Below are 14346 nucleotides of genomic sequence, written 5' to 3'. Positions count from 1 at the left end.
AAATACAATTTATTTGTCCCTTTCCCTTCCAATGGATATCCTAGGTTTTCTGATTTCCACTTTTAAACATATATGTCAGTGAACATATTTTTAATTTTCTTATGTATGTGTGAGAGTGTTTCACCAGGATTCATATCCAGTAGTGGAATTACTTCACCAAATTGCTCTTCAAACTGAGTGTTTGCATTTGTCAGAAAAATCTTTGCTCCAACTGTGGTACTCCTTGGCTTAACTCTGAGAATGAGTGGGATGACTTTTCATTCAGGCTCTGTTAGAGTTCTCATTTTTCACAAGAACATGTTAACCTCAGGTTTACTCTCTATCAAGGCTAAAGGGAATTACCTGACAAAAGCCATATGTCAGACTGTTGTCAGAGAGGAAGAATTCAAAGTCACGTCTAGCCAAGATCTACCAAATACTTGGGTGAGAGAACAGTAGTTAGGGAAGATTACTTGGGAAATACTCAAACTATGCACTCTTCTGGATATTGTAAAATGTGGATTAAGCTAGTTCTGCAAAAGACTTACATTATATTAAATTGGTTCCCAGACTAGGACCTTGCTATTCAAAGTATAATCAAGCAGCATCAGCATCACTGAGAACATATTTCTAACTGAGGTACTCTGACTCCACTCCTGATCTTTAAAATGGGATTTATATTTTAAGATTCTTAAATGACTTACATATACATTTAAGATCCAGGAGCACAGACTTAGAGAATAACTTATCCTTTTGTTGCTATTTTGGTTCCATGTCCCTTTATTGAAAGAGATGAAATTATTTATACAGTAAAAATAATGTTCATCCTGGATTTGGTGACACATGCCTGTAATCCCAGTGGCTTAGGAGGCAGAGTCAGGAGTATCACAAGTTTAAAGTCAGCCTCTTCAACTTAGCAAGACCCTGTCTCTAAATAAAATGTATATTTAAAGAAAATAAGGACTGGGGATGTGGCTAAAAGTAGAAAAATTAGATAGATAGATAGATAGATAGATAGATAGATAGATAGATAGATAGACAGAGTTCAGGTCAGTGCACATTTTATCAAATAATAAAGTCTTAATGAGGACCCTCCAGAAAAATGACTGACCTGTGTTGGAAATAGCTGTGCTTCTATTGAATAACTATTCTGCTTCAATATTTGAATACTGTCAAATATTTAAATGACCAAAATGTCTCATTCCTTGGCTACTACTTACCCATAATGAAACAGTGAATAGCAGGTATAAAGGTATTCTATTATAAATGCAGGCGTTTACAACAGATAATTTGAATTAGTCTTATGCCTAGCTCATCATATATCCCAAGATTTATTGTTTGCATAATTGTTATGTGTTTTAATTCATATTTTCTTGCCATATTTTACTTATCATTGTAAAGTACCTGAACTTCCATTTGGGACAAGTGGACAAAAAAGTAGAATACTAACTGGTAGAAAATTACACAAAATCTGAGTATTCATAGTTCTCAACACTCAATATATTCTACTTATACATGATCCCATAAAATGATGATGCCTGAAGAATACAAACCCCAAAACATCTTTGCCTGATTGAGTATAGCATTGCATTTAAAATAATGGAAATTTTAAAAGTTATACTTAGTATATACTTTGGCAAATAAAACATATTTAGAGTGCTAACACTATGCATAAATAAAATTTCAATGTCAACATCATGGGATGATGGGCCACTGGAAACAAGTTAAATAATCAGGGGGGATGAATTTGCCTGTGCCTAGCACCACAACCCAATTTGACATTTGAATATCTGACATAAAAATCTCTCCAAGCAATTTAATTTTTGCAAATATATCTTGTAATGTTTAATCCATCACTTATAACTGAAATTTAACCCAAGAATACTGATCTTAAAATCAGTAGACATGTAAATGAAAACTGGGTAAACTATTTATTAGCAGTATAAGCTTGTGCAAAACACCTACCTATCCCTGAGTTTCCATTTCTATAGAATATAGTAACAATATACACCACGCATATTTGTTGAAGTAATTGAATGAGATAAGTTATGTAAAATACTGGCACAGAGCCTATTAAAAATGAAGTGTTATTATGTCCCCCTGGTTGCTAATTAACCTAATACCTATTTTGTTTCCCTGTATGCTCAATAATGAAAGAGTTAGAGAAAATCTAGAAAATGTTTATCAAATGATAATGTTAATAGCTACTGAGTAGTTCTTAAATTAACTGATATATTAGTGTTGGACATTATTTCTTATTTAACACTCAAATAGTGCTAAGTATATACATATACCTTTGTGTGCCCTGCTTTTTTTGCACAGACTATACATCCAGAAATAAAACAGTTGTATTATACAACTACTTTAAGGTTATTGATATTCATTGCTAAATTGCCACTCAAAATGTATATTTTTACTTATAAAAATATACAATAGTCTTATTCCTAAATCATGATTGGCATTGAGTATAATTAAATAATAATTAAATGCATTAAAATACTTGAGTAATGTTTAGAATTGAAAAGGAACTTATAACCAAGCTGGCCTTAACAGTTTCCTCTGCTTTATCAAACTTTTGTTTTCTTCCTTATTTTAGTCTTGAACTTCCTTTTATTTAAGAACATAAATTTTACAAGTCTGAAATTGCAAACTCATTCTCAGGTCCTTTGATATAAAAATTATCTCCCAATCACTGCCATTTTTGCAAGCCAGCAATGTCTGTCTCAAGGACCTGGGAGCTAACCATTTGAAATGTAGTCATTGAGAATCATAGGGTCCTAGTCTCTGTGAGAGGGTAGGAGACTAACTTCAATAATCACAAATAAACACAGATGGCCTAACCATGCTGACCAAGTTCTCCTCTATACTCTTCTAATTTTCCTCCAGCTCACCATACCTCTTAAAAACTTTCTTGCCTTTAGTCATAGCACAGTGAAGTTTTCTCTCTCTCTGCTATTATAGCCATCTTGATCCCTGTTGAAAAAATTTTCAATAAAATCTTCCTGGCCTGTTTAACTTCATCTTCACAGTTTTTCTTTGACACTTACCATCTTGTTTAAAGGCATCTGAGGAATGATAAAGACTGATGGGAGAATAATAGTGTTGAGCTGCCCCTCGCCAGTTGGGTGAAGAGACACTCAGTGTTCCTAAGGAAGGGCTGCTATATCGCTGTCTGGCCTTGGAACCAAAGAGAGAGGAGGAGGAGCTCTTCTTTATTCTTAGCAAAGTAGTATGTGAAGTAGGGAGACCAGGAGGAGCTTCAGAATACTCTGTAAAAGAAAACAATAATAAAAAAGAGAATTATAGGGAGACTGCTTTATTTTTTTTTCTATGAAAATTATTTCTTCACAAGACTTGGTTGAAAATCTTTCTTGGAGCTGCAACCAAATTCAAACTACAGTGTGAGTACAAAAAAAATTACTTTTATATTTTAGAACATTTTATGAAAAATATCTACTGATTGTAATACTGGACTTCTATAAGAAAAAAATGAAAAAAAAAAGATATTAAGGGGAAAAAAAAGTAAAAAAGGAAACAGTGATGGAGGGAAGGAAGAAAGAGAGGGGGAAAATAAGGAAAGGAAGGAACGAGGGCATCCAAAGCTCAAGTCTTATACTTTCCCGATTTGGGAATCAGCTATGCATTTTCCTTAATAGTTCTCTAAAAACTCTGAAACTATAGTCATCCCACATACATTAGATCAGATTCTTTTTATTGTTAGAAATGTGGGGGAAAAATAATCTTCTCACTTCTGTTCTTTAAATATAGATTGGATCTGCATCATCTATAAATTGTCATTTAAAAGGAAATGTATCTAATGGAGCACATACATTTAGACTAAACTTGAAAGTATACCTCTAAACAGGAAAAGCAAACTAACTATGGGACATAAAAATAATTTGAATGGAATTTCTTTTGTATGTTTTGTTGTATAATTTATATAGCTTAATATTTTCAAGTGGGATAATATTATAAAGCTCTCATTTTTATTAATTGTTGAGAATGTTTTGTTCATAATTTAATTACCAAAGTATTTGCTTAGAAAAGGTAAGCATAGCGCCTGGAATAGATTATACTAATTTTCTTTACATTCACAGGGAATAAGTTTATTACATGAATTATTTAAAAAATTATGAATATTAAAGAGCAATTAGGAAAGGAATTCTTTTCTATGTCTAATATCAATTCAACCAGATAATTTGCTAATCATGGAAATAGTCTTAGTAATCAGTCATTTTTGTTGAAGGTATCTGACATTTGAACTTAGTGGTTACTAACTTAGTTTAAGATAGAAGCCATTTTCTTTGTCAGTAAGCTTTCTCATAATTAAAATTACTTAGAATCATTACACGTCTTCATAAAGATATTTTGGAATGCTTGAAGCATTTCTGTGATTTGAAAATAACACATTAGGTGTTAAGCATCAAATTAAGTTTAACATCTTCAGCACTGTGAAATTGTAAATATGAGTTCTCTGAAACTCTAAAAAGCATATTTTTAGATGTTTTCCACACTTAAAATGAGTATGATATGTGTAGTTCAAGCCCATCAGGAGTTGTTAAGAGATTCATGTCCTTTAGTCTTTGCTATTCAAGCAGAAGCCTGATGAAGGTGGATCAATTTTAACTGAAAAGAGCTAACTTCTCTTGGGCAAGCTATGTGAGAATAAATTATGGGTAGACATAAAATCTTCTTTAAAACTCGAATTAAATGCAAGTTTTGGCACCTAGAGGTGTAAGGTAATGAAAAGGGAATGAGTTTTCCTTTAAGGTGGTTTGTAGTTTTAGTTTCTGAACCTATTTATTTCTCAGCACAGTCTGCTGCTTAGTGTTTTAACTGCTTGCTCTGCTCATTTATAAAAAAGAAAAAGGAACCATCCCAGGCTAGTGTTAAAATTAAAATAAAACATGAGGTCGTGCTTTATAGTTCTTAAAGCTAGAAAGGAATAATCTGTAGAAAACCAGAAGACCATAATGAAGTTTAAAAAGGCTAGAATCATTATGTGGTTGTAATCATATGTAATAACAGCTTTAGGTTCACACTCCAAGAGGTACAGGAATTGATTTATGTCATTTGTGTCAACAGAGATGAGCCAAATGGTAATTTGGCTGTGTACTCTACACTAGGGCTTCATTTGTTATGTAATCAGTTGCATCTGTTGCAACAGTGGTTGCCTTTCTATCAATTAATGTGATTCTAAAGCTGTTACTAGAATTCTGGCAATTCATTCATTTGTGCATTCAACAAACACTATATTGAGAAATTAGCATGTGTCAAATGCTAGGGACACAAAGGTGAATAAAATATTTCCTCCATCTTCAAGGAGTTTTAATCCAGTGGAAATGAAAGTCAAGAGTGGAGCAATTTTAATCCAATGCAATAGAAAAATAATTTAGGGAGCTATGGGCTCCCTGATATGGGTAAGGAATTCTCTTTCGGATGATGACCATAAGAAAATGCTTTCCAGAGGAAATTCTATTGAATCAGAGTCCCAACAGCCCATTAACAATCAGCTCATGAAAGCCCACAGCAGAGAAGGAAAGACATTCTAGTCAAAGGGAAGAAAATTTGTGAACACCTGTAAAGGAAAGGCAGCATGACATGCTTGGTGAATTAAAATAGGAGCCTAGTGTGTGAGGGAGTGATTTGGGAGCAGAGGTAAGGCTGGATTAGTGAGCAATGGACCAGTGATGAAAATGATTAGTGTATCATGCTAATCCAGTATGGCTCTGAAAGGGGAATGGCAGAAGTTTCAGAGACCACTCTGGCTGCAGTGCCATATTACAACAGGACACAAGGCAGATGCTATTCAAGGGCCTAAAGCTGTAAGATAGGCAAAGATTAACAAGGATAGGGAGATGATAATATGTATGGAAATAAAATCAAAAAGATTGCTGACTAAATAGACTGAAAAGAAGCAAAAGAAAAGAACTAGATGTGCTCTAGCCACTGAAAGATGGAAAGGAATGCATACAGGAAAAGGCTTGTGCTGGAAGTGAGTGGATTCTGGTTTGGACAGGTGGAGGGCCTGAGGAGCACCTTGGGATCTTATGTTGATTATAAGGTTCTGCCAATGTAAGGGAGAGTTCAGGTTCATGAGAGGGATGATTAAATGGTACTCAAACAGAGCATTACTGAAACTGTTAAGATGAATCGATTTGAAAACGAAGTACTTAAAAGGAAATAGAGCGTTGAAAAATGAAAATGGAATTCAGGGGAGCACCAACATTTAAGAGAAAAAACAGAGAGTCAAATCTGGATGGTAAAGAGGAAAAGCAGGGAAGAGGGATGTCCCTGAAGGAAGAGGAAGAGAGTCTTTGGGCGCAGATAAGGAAACAGCTAATAGGACAGAGATCAAGTGCAGAAGCTGACCCTGCAGAGATGGGGCACAGAGTGGAGCAAAGCCTGCTCTACACAGTGTGGGGAAGAGGTGCAGTGAGGTTAGAGCCAAGGGGTTAAGGGGACTTTCTAAGCTCTGGAGAGAGTACTGAACCTCCACACTGCCATTTCCACTGAGTCTCATGGACTGAGTGCACTGGACTATCATTCAAACAGGCCATTCCATTTCTCAGAGATATTTTTAATCAGTCTTTTTCTATGACATCCCCAGTTTCCTACTCTTTAATTCAGGTTCCAGGGATCCTCAAATCTCTAAAATACATATATTAACATAAATAAATGGGAAAATGTGTGTTTCAGTTATAGAACTTTGCTTAACCTTCGACTTTGGGGTACTACATTAACCCAACAAATGTAGGAATCTGTTGACAGTGAAAAATAGCTGCACCTCCTTCCTATATTTAAATTCAAGAATTTGCATTTCTGTTGATCTTATCCTTTAATCTCTTTCAACCTACACCCCCACTTTTAGCAATACTATCTAAGAGAGCAACTACTTTAAGGCATACCACCTATTGATCATAATACCTTCTTACTCTCCCATATCCTGCTCTCCCTAGTAACCTCCAGGTTAGAGTCCATGTACCTAAATCACAATGCCCTTCACCTTTCATCCTTTACCCTAGATTGTTTTCACAGGCTAATAACTTACCACAAATTTAAATCCAACTATGAACATAGTCTGCAGCTACAGAACACAATCATGCTTCAAGATATTAGTTCATTATCATTAACCTCCAGGGACCTTTTGTGAGCTGCTATTCACAGTGCTACTGCTTAGTTCATTTACTCTCATGCATTCCAGTACAAATAAGTCACATCTTATCTTCTCTCCTCACATTCCTTCCTTCTTGATCTTCTGCATTGAGAAGATAGAAGCAATCAGAGCAGAGAGTCCCTCATATGCTCCTACCATCTGCAGGTGTACAGGTACAGTCTGCCTTGTTTTCACTCTTGTTGGTCAAATGAAGAACTGAATATCTATTAAAGACCAACCTGACTATGTGTGGATCCTAGTCCATCCCATCTTTACTACTATGGGACATCTCTCCAGAAAATTACTTCTATTTTTTTAGCATCTATTTTTGCCTCTGCTAGATTGTTCCCATAGCAATACAAACATTGTTTTAGCTTTTTAAAAAAGCTATATTGACTTTATCATTCCTTCTACCTCTTTTCATTTGCAGCAATTCTCCTGGAAAAGGGTTGTATATGGTAAATGCACCCAATTCGTCTCCTTCCATCCTCCCTTGAATCTATTCCCAGAAGAATGCTTGTATCATTGCACAACATCTCTTTTCAACATTAAAAATGACCAGACAATTGCTAAATCTAAGACCAATCTTCACTATATCATACCTATGAGTAGTGTTTGTCACAGTTAATCATCCCTTTTCCCTTTAAACATTTTCTTCATGATTCCCAGAGACCATAACCTCAAGTCTTCATTCCTTTCTTACTGGCACTCTCTTTTGCTATTTTTGTCTCCTGTACTTTTAAACGTTGGTTAACCCTAGGAAACAACTCTTTTCAATCTAAATGACCTCTTAAGTGATCTTGTTCAAAAACATCAGCTCCCTCCCTGATGAATTCTACCTGAAAGTTCTAAACTCTCGGTCCAGGATTTCAGAGGCCAAGTGAAACAGAAATTCTGAGTGGCATTCTGAGGGGCTTGGGACTGGATTCTTTGTGCACATAATTTCTCGCTCTCTTTCTGCAAACTCAAATGTCATTTTCTCACTAATTTACTCCTTCCTCATTCAGCATTCATCGATTTTTTCGATAACTCTTTATTGAATTTTTACATTGTGTTACGAATGGGGAATACAGGATTGAGCAAACCGCAAAGGAAGGTCATGAGGTCCCTAGCTCCACAGGATTTACAGTCTGGATATATTGGTGGAAGATCATCAATTGCTAGTATATTAGTAGAAGAAGAAGTAGTGTATTAGTAGAAGAGCATTACACAAATGAATTTTTCTGTAAATACATAAAACTATGTCAGGGCCTGTGAATGAATTATGGGTTTGAGCTATCTCAAGGCAGGTGGATTGCTTTTCTGAGAACTCTCCATGAAATTCCATCCAGACAATTCAGATTTTGCTGACCTCCTGCCCAGTGGCTCAGACAGCCCTAGGTTTTAACACAGTAGCCCAGAAGTAGAGGTGGTAGACCATAACCTGCTAAGCCCTAGCTAAGTTGTCTTTGCCATCTTCTTCCTGTTTACCTCAGGAAGTTCTTCTCTCTGAAACCCATTGGGGTTCCTACCTATTTAAATAAAGCCCACAGACTTTATTTGTGTTAGATCCCTGTTTGCATCAGAGCTGGATCATCCCACCGTGCCCTGTCTTTTTACTTATTTCTGTGTGTTTTTATTTCTTAAATTTCTCATACCTTTCATGTCTAATCTGACTCACTACCTTAATTTGGGGAAACTGAGTAAATGTCACCTGTGTCGTGATAAAAAAAGGAGGTATGACACATATGATGGAGAAAAAAAAAGTGCCTTGGGAAGAAAATTACTTTTTTTTTTTCTTTTTAAATGATGCTGGCATCATGGCTTAATTCTTGGGAATCATAATGCTCTTTTTCAGCTCTGAGGCATATGTCTTCCTCCCTTGCCATGGCTAGTCAGTTTTTTGATTGAGATTTTTAAATGAGAGAAGCTATCAGTAATCTGCAGTGTAGGTTCTGAAGACAGATGGCATGGATTTAAATCTTGACTACACTTCATAATATCTCCATGCCTTTATCAGCACACCAATAGCTCTATCACTCAGTTTCCTTGCTTTTGGAAGGAAATAGATTCTTCCTTATAGGTTGTTATGGAGATCAAACAAAATAGTACATATAAAGCAAATGGAACTGTGCCTGGTTGAAAGTGAGAAATCAATAAATGATAACTATATTTTCTTTATTAATATCTGTAGTCTAGTTATTACCCTATACCACTGTCTGGTAAGTATAATTGGTCTACCCCTTCCAGTTGTGATTAGGTCATGAAATGGGAATATAAATACCCAATTTTAATACACATTTTACCCTGAGGAGTTACAAGGGTGGGTAATGGGAGGAGAACATTTTTTAAAAACTTTCCTAACAGGTATACTACAATAAACAAATTCTCAAGAGAAAAAAAAATCTGACCACTGATAGAAACTATAAATCTATGGAAAACTCAACACTTATTTATTCTTGTGATTCCATTGGTCAGAGCATAATCTACTCATCTTTTCTCCATTTTCTTGAGCAGGGTATGAAAAGAAGAGTCACTTAGTTTCTTTTCAGAAAAAAAAATATTCAGCTCCTCAATCTTTTAATAAATATCTAGACTGAAATGTCAGAAGAATCTAGTAATATGTTACTCATTTCTTCTTCTGTGTTCTTACTTTATATAGATCAGACTTTAGGGAATGTACCTTACAGTTTTTTCTAAAGTGGCAAAGAGATTTTTTTGATAAAACTCAATTAACCTGGTGCTCTCACACCATGAAATTCTGACTGGAAGATGGATAGGAGTAAATATTAATACCTTCATTAAATATTTCCTAATCAAATGACCCTGGAGCCACTGAACTTATATTATTTAATAAAATCATAGTCTACTAAGTTAGAATGACATTGCCACTACTTACAGTCTTGAAACTAATAGCATTCTCTTTCATTATTTAAAAGGTCACTCTATAGATGATAACATTACCATTGGATGTAAATAATATTAATGAAATAATGGATTAGAATATGTAGAACTAGAACTTCTTATGGCAATATTGATGAATAAAACAAAATAAAATGTCAGTATGATAAAGAATATTTTAAAATATTTACTCTTACCATATTTTAAATATTCCTGAATTTTCTGACAGCAATTAAACTTGAGAATTCTATTTATGTCCTTAAGTCTGAAAAATATATTTTAAAGACCTTTGAAAGCTCTTAAAATATTTATCATACAACTAGTATATCGCTATTGAATTCTGGATGTGAATCTTCTTTTTTTCTCAGCACCTCATATAACACTGTAAAATTTTATAGCTGCAGATGGGTAAGGAAAACCAAAAATTCATGAAATGACAAATCTCCTATATAAATTCATTTATTCTCTATAATGCTTGTTCAATCTTAAAAAAGTAAACTGTAACACCAAGTGATATGCAGCACTTCTAAGAATATTAATGATTATTCATTGACTCATAAGTCAAGCAAGAAGAGAGTAGCAGTGTATACTGATGACAGTGTACAGAAAAAGCAGCAGTCATGCAATCTCCAAGCCTGCACTGTGACTCAATTTGGCATCAAAGTCAGCATAAAGAAATTTGATATCTGACCTTTTGCAGGGTAATTGCTAAGGCTGTCCTTTCTTTGATGAGGATTAATGTTAACTGTGCAACTTTAGCTGCTACTGTTTTATGAAGCTTGCAAGGATGGATGTAACACCTCAGAGAAGCCAGTCGTGTGAAGCATATTTAGAAATGGTTAATAATTTATAAGTAATGTGCATTATTTCAATTTGGTTTCTGCATCTATGGCAGAGGAGAGCTTGAAATAGCCAAAATCAGATGCACTCTATATCTCAACTCAGCATTTTCTTCAAGAAATGTATTATGTGTAAACTTTACAGTGTTTTAGCCACAGGAGTGAGAATGTATATGCACAGACTGAAATTCAACATTTTTAAAGCACCACAGTCAGTCATCTAAAGTGTAGTTCATAACATATAGTTCTAACATAAAAGGAAAAAAAGTCAACATCACTGCATTTCTGGTGTTATTTGCATAAGATTGAAAAATAGACATACTTACCGGGTAAAAAGAAACAGTTCTAAATGATTTCTAGCACTCCTCAAAAAGTTATACTGTTTATCTTTGAAGTCATAATGATTTAAGATTTGGAGCACTTTATTTTCCTTTTTAAGTAGTAAATGCTTAGTAATAGGTATAGATATATCATGAAAATAATGTACATTAAACTGAATATTTTATGCTTTTACTAAGAATGATATTCTTATAGTTTTCCTCCTTTGTGTATTTTTGTGGTTTTTAAAAGTCTTTAAAACTCTAGTATTTATGCAGTAGCTCTTTAAATTACCAAAAGCATAGAGTGTGATTGCATTAAATTGATATTTCTTCATTATATGAATATGAATCACTGAAGAAATTAGTAAGGGCAGGAGCTAGTTGTGAAGTATAACCAAATTAGTGATTAAAGAATTCCCTCTTGTTTTGGATAATTAAAGGTTTCAGTGAAGTTTAACTCTGTAATGATAATAATAGCTTATATGATTCTATTCTGTCTTTATAAGACGTCAGACATTATTTGTTGCTAAACTTTAAAACAACTTAAATTACTTAGCAATAAATGCTAAAGTTAAAACATATTTCCCCATAAGTTTAGAAATTGTATTATAGGCATATTACACTTATATTAGTAGTATAAATAATAAATAAGTGTTTCAATATGCTCATATATCCTTTGGTATGGTATAGATCACATATAGAATCTAGAAGATGTAGGTACGCTCAGTCAATTGCAGATTTTTGAATAGATTTCTATGAGTAAAAATAATCATGGTACTTGGGCATACATACACATAATGCAATACAAGATATAACATTGATTCAATACATATAATTTGATTATCTATTACATATCCCACACCAAAAGATAACTGCAAATACAAAAAGCAATAAAGCATGTAATTTCTGCCTTCAAAGAGTTCTTCTAAACTAAGAAGGGAATACTATAAACTTCATGGAAATCATATTATAATCAGGGAATTGTGAACAAAACCCAGTGTCAGAGACACTCAGATAAAATGTATGTGTGTGTGGTGTGTGTGTTAGTTTTAGAGGAAAGTATAATTTTTTCCTATTCAGACTGCCTGGGAAAATTTTTTATACTTTCTGGAAGTTCACTGCTATGTGAACACCATTCTCTATTAAAATGAAGACCTTTCTCAGGCCTGTTGAAACCTTCCTTCACCTGACTACTATACAATTCTGTATTTATGTAAGGAAGTGGGTAGGGACCAAACAAGTTGTGCTTTCCTATTTGGGTGGGTGCATTAGCTCCTGTTTTGTATAACCACTTTGAGCAAATAAGATTTCTTTATACTTTACCATTAAAAGAAATGTTATGCTTGTCATCTCTAGTTGTTTGTTGCTCTTTCCAGTGATCACAGTTTCACTGTGATGCTTATGCCTCAAGCCACAATATTAAAAGGGAGAGTGAAATAGGTGTATAATGGGATTACTATTCAAGGTAACTTGTGTGGGAGCATCTAAAAAGAAGCAATTGATACCAAACAAATAGTGCTTGGCAGGAGAGATGGAATTTGAATTGAGCTTTGGTCATTTCTTGCAAATGGAAATAAGCACATTGGAAATATGTTTATGATTTCTATTTTGCTAGTTTGCACATGAAAAGGTTGCCAATGGCTCCCTACAAGGGGAGTTAGCTATGAAGCCCTCAAATGACCTCATTATATGACAATTTTTCTTCAAAGGCAGTCCCACAGCTTTGCCCCTGGGAATGAAAGGCTAGTGAGGCACATACCAGAGTAAATGGGAAATTGTGCAACTAACAGCAATTTCTCTGAAGAAAACATATCAATGAAAATTGTTCATTGACAATTTAGCTAAGTTTGATGAGTTCTCATTTAACGGGTGAGATATCTGCTAATCAATTTAAATGCACTCATGTGTTGTGGTTGTGATGTTGTTGACTAAACCAGTAGCACATTTAATTCAGTGACTTAGGAAAGCTGAAACAAAGACAGGAAGCAGGACAAAGTATTGCAGCCTGATCAAATGTCATAGTCACCATCAGTACCCATTTGTCCCATCTCTGATACTCATTCAGTATATAACTAAACCCTCTTTCCAGAAACAAATCCTCAACTTTGGAACTACTATTTCTCCACTACAGGTCATAATATACTTTCCTACTTCTCTGGTCAAAAGTCTTACATGTGAATCAAATTTCAAAGGAATATGAAACCTTCAAAAGTCTATGAGAGTATCTATCTCAGCTGCTATTTACTTCTTTTGTTTTGCCTTCTGAGTCAGAAAGGACCCTTTCTTAAACCTTTTCCTTAGGAGGTAAGTTGTGAGGTTCAGGATGAAAAGAATGTTCACTGTAGAATCAAAATGATCTGATTTTATAATCCAGAAATAGCACTTTGCCAAAACAAACTGATGTAGCCTTATTTCTTTTACACACAGATATATCAACAGAAACAGGCAGATTTTGTTTTGTTTTGTTTGAAGGAAACTGTGATCAACCAATAAAAGCAATCTTGTAATTTTATTTTTTATTGTGATTACTTAGTCCTGATAAAACTGTCCTTCAGAAGAATTTCCTTGATTATATTTCATTCCTATTATGTGATTTTTATGTTTACTATATCCCTGTGATTAGATGAATTTATATGTCACACAATGCTGTGGAAATACCCCTGTACACTTGGATTTATAGTCATTCATTTCTTTATGAAAATATTTTTTGCTAAAATTATTTTTTCTAGGAATTTTGACTTATAGTCCTGCTAGCATCATAAGAGAGCAATATGTTCTTTAACATTATATATTACATATTACTTTATTATATGGTTTCTAGGGTCAATTACCTTTTTTAAATTCTACAAAGTAGTAATACTCATATTTCACCACTGTTTAAATTTTTTGACTGTTAGTCACATATTTTATTTTCCCATATTAAAGATTTCCTCTTTTCCATGTATCCATTTTCCTTTTTCCCCCTTGAAGTTAATTTCTTCCCACTGATTTTTTCCAAAGCATTTTATGTATTAATGCCATTAATGATTTATGTTACTTTAGTGTTATTTTTAATTTGAGGTTAGTGTACTACAGATTCACTTTTTTAAATAAAACTTACCATTTTTTGTGATTTCATTTATCTCCTTTAGGATTTTCTTTTCAACTTACTAATGATTACTTTAAGATCTGG

General features: G+C 34.0%; 1 protein-coding gene across 1 annotated transcript in view; it reads right to left on the bottom strand.

Annotated features, from left to right (window-relative positions):
* The window catches only part of Cntn5 (contactin 5), a 1239665-nt gene that overhangs the window by 520657 nt on the left and 704662 nt on the right, over positions 1-14346 (bottom strand). Inside the window, exon 5 of the mRNA XM_047518061.1 lies at positions 3027-3248. Coding sequence (XP_047374017.1) covers positions 3027-3248 — 222 coding nt within the window. The remainder of the gene's footprint in view (positions 1-3026; positions 3249-14346) is intronic.

This window comes from Sciurus carolinensis, chromosome 11, assembly GCF_902686445.1.
Source record: "Sciurus carolinensis chromosome 11, mSciCar1.2, whole genome shotgun sequence".
Taxonomy (NCBI): domain Eukaryota; kingdom Metazoa; phylum Chordata; class Mammalia; order Rodentia; family Sciuridae; genus Sciurus; species Sciurus carolinensis.
This window is presented reverse-complemented; position numbering and strand designations above follow the sequence as displayed.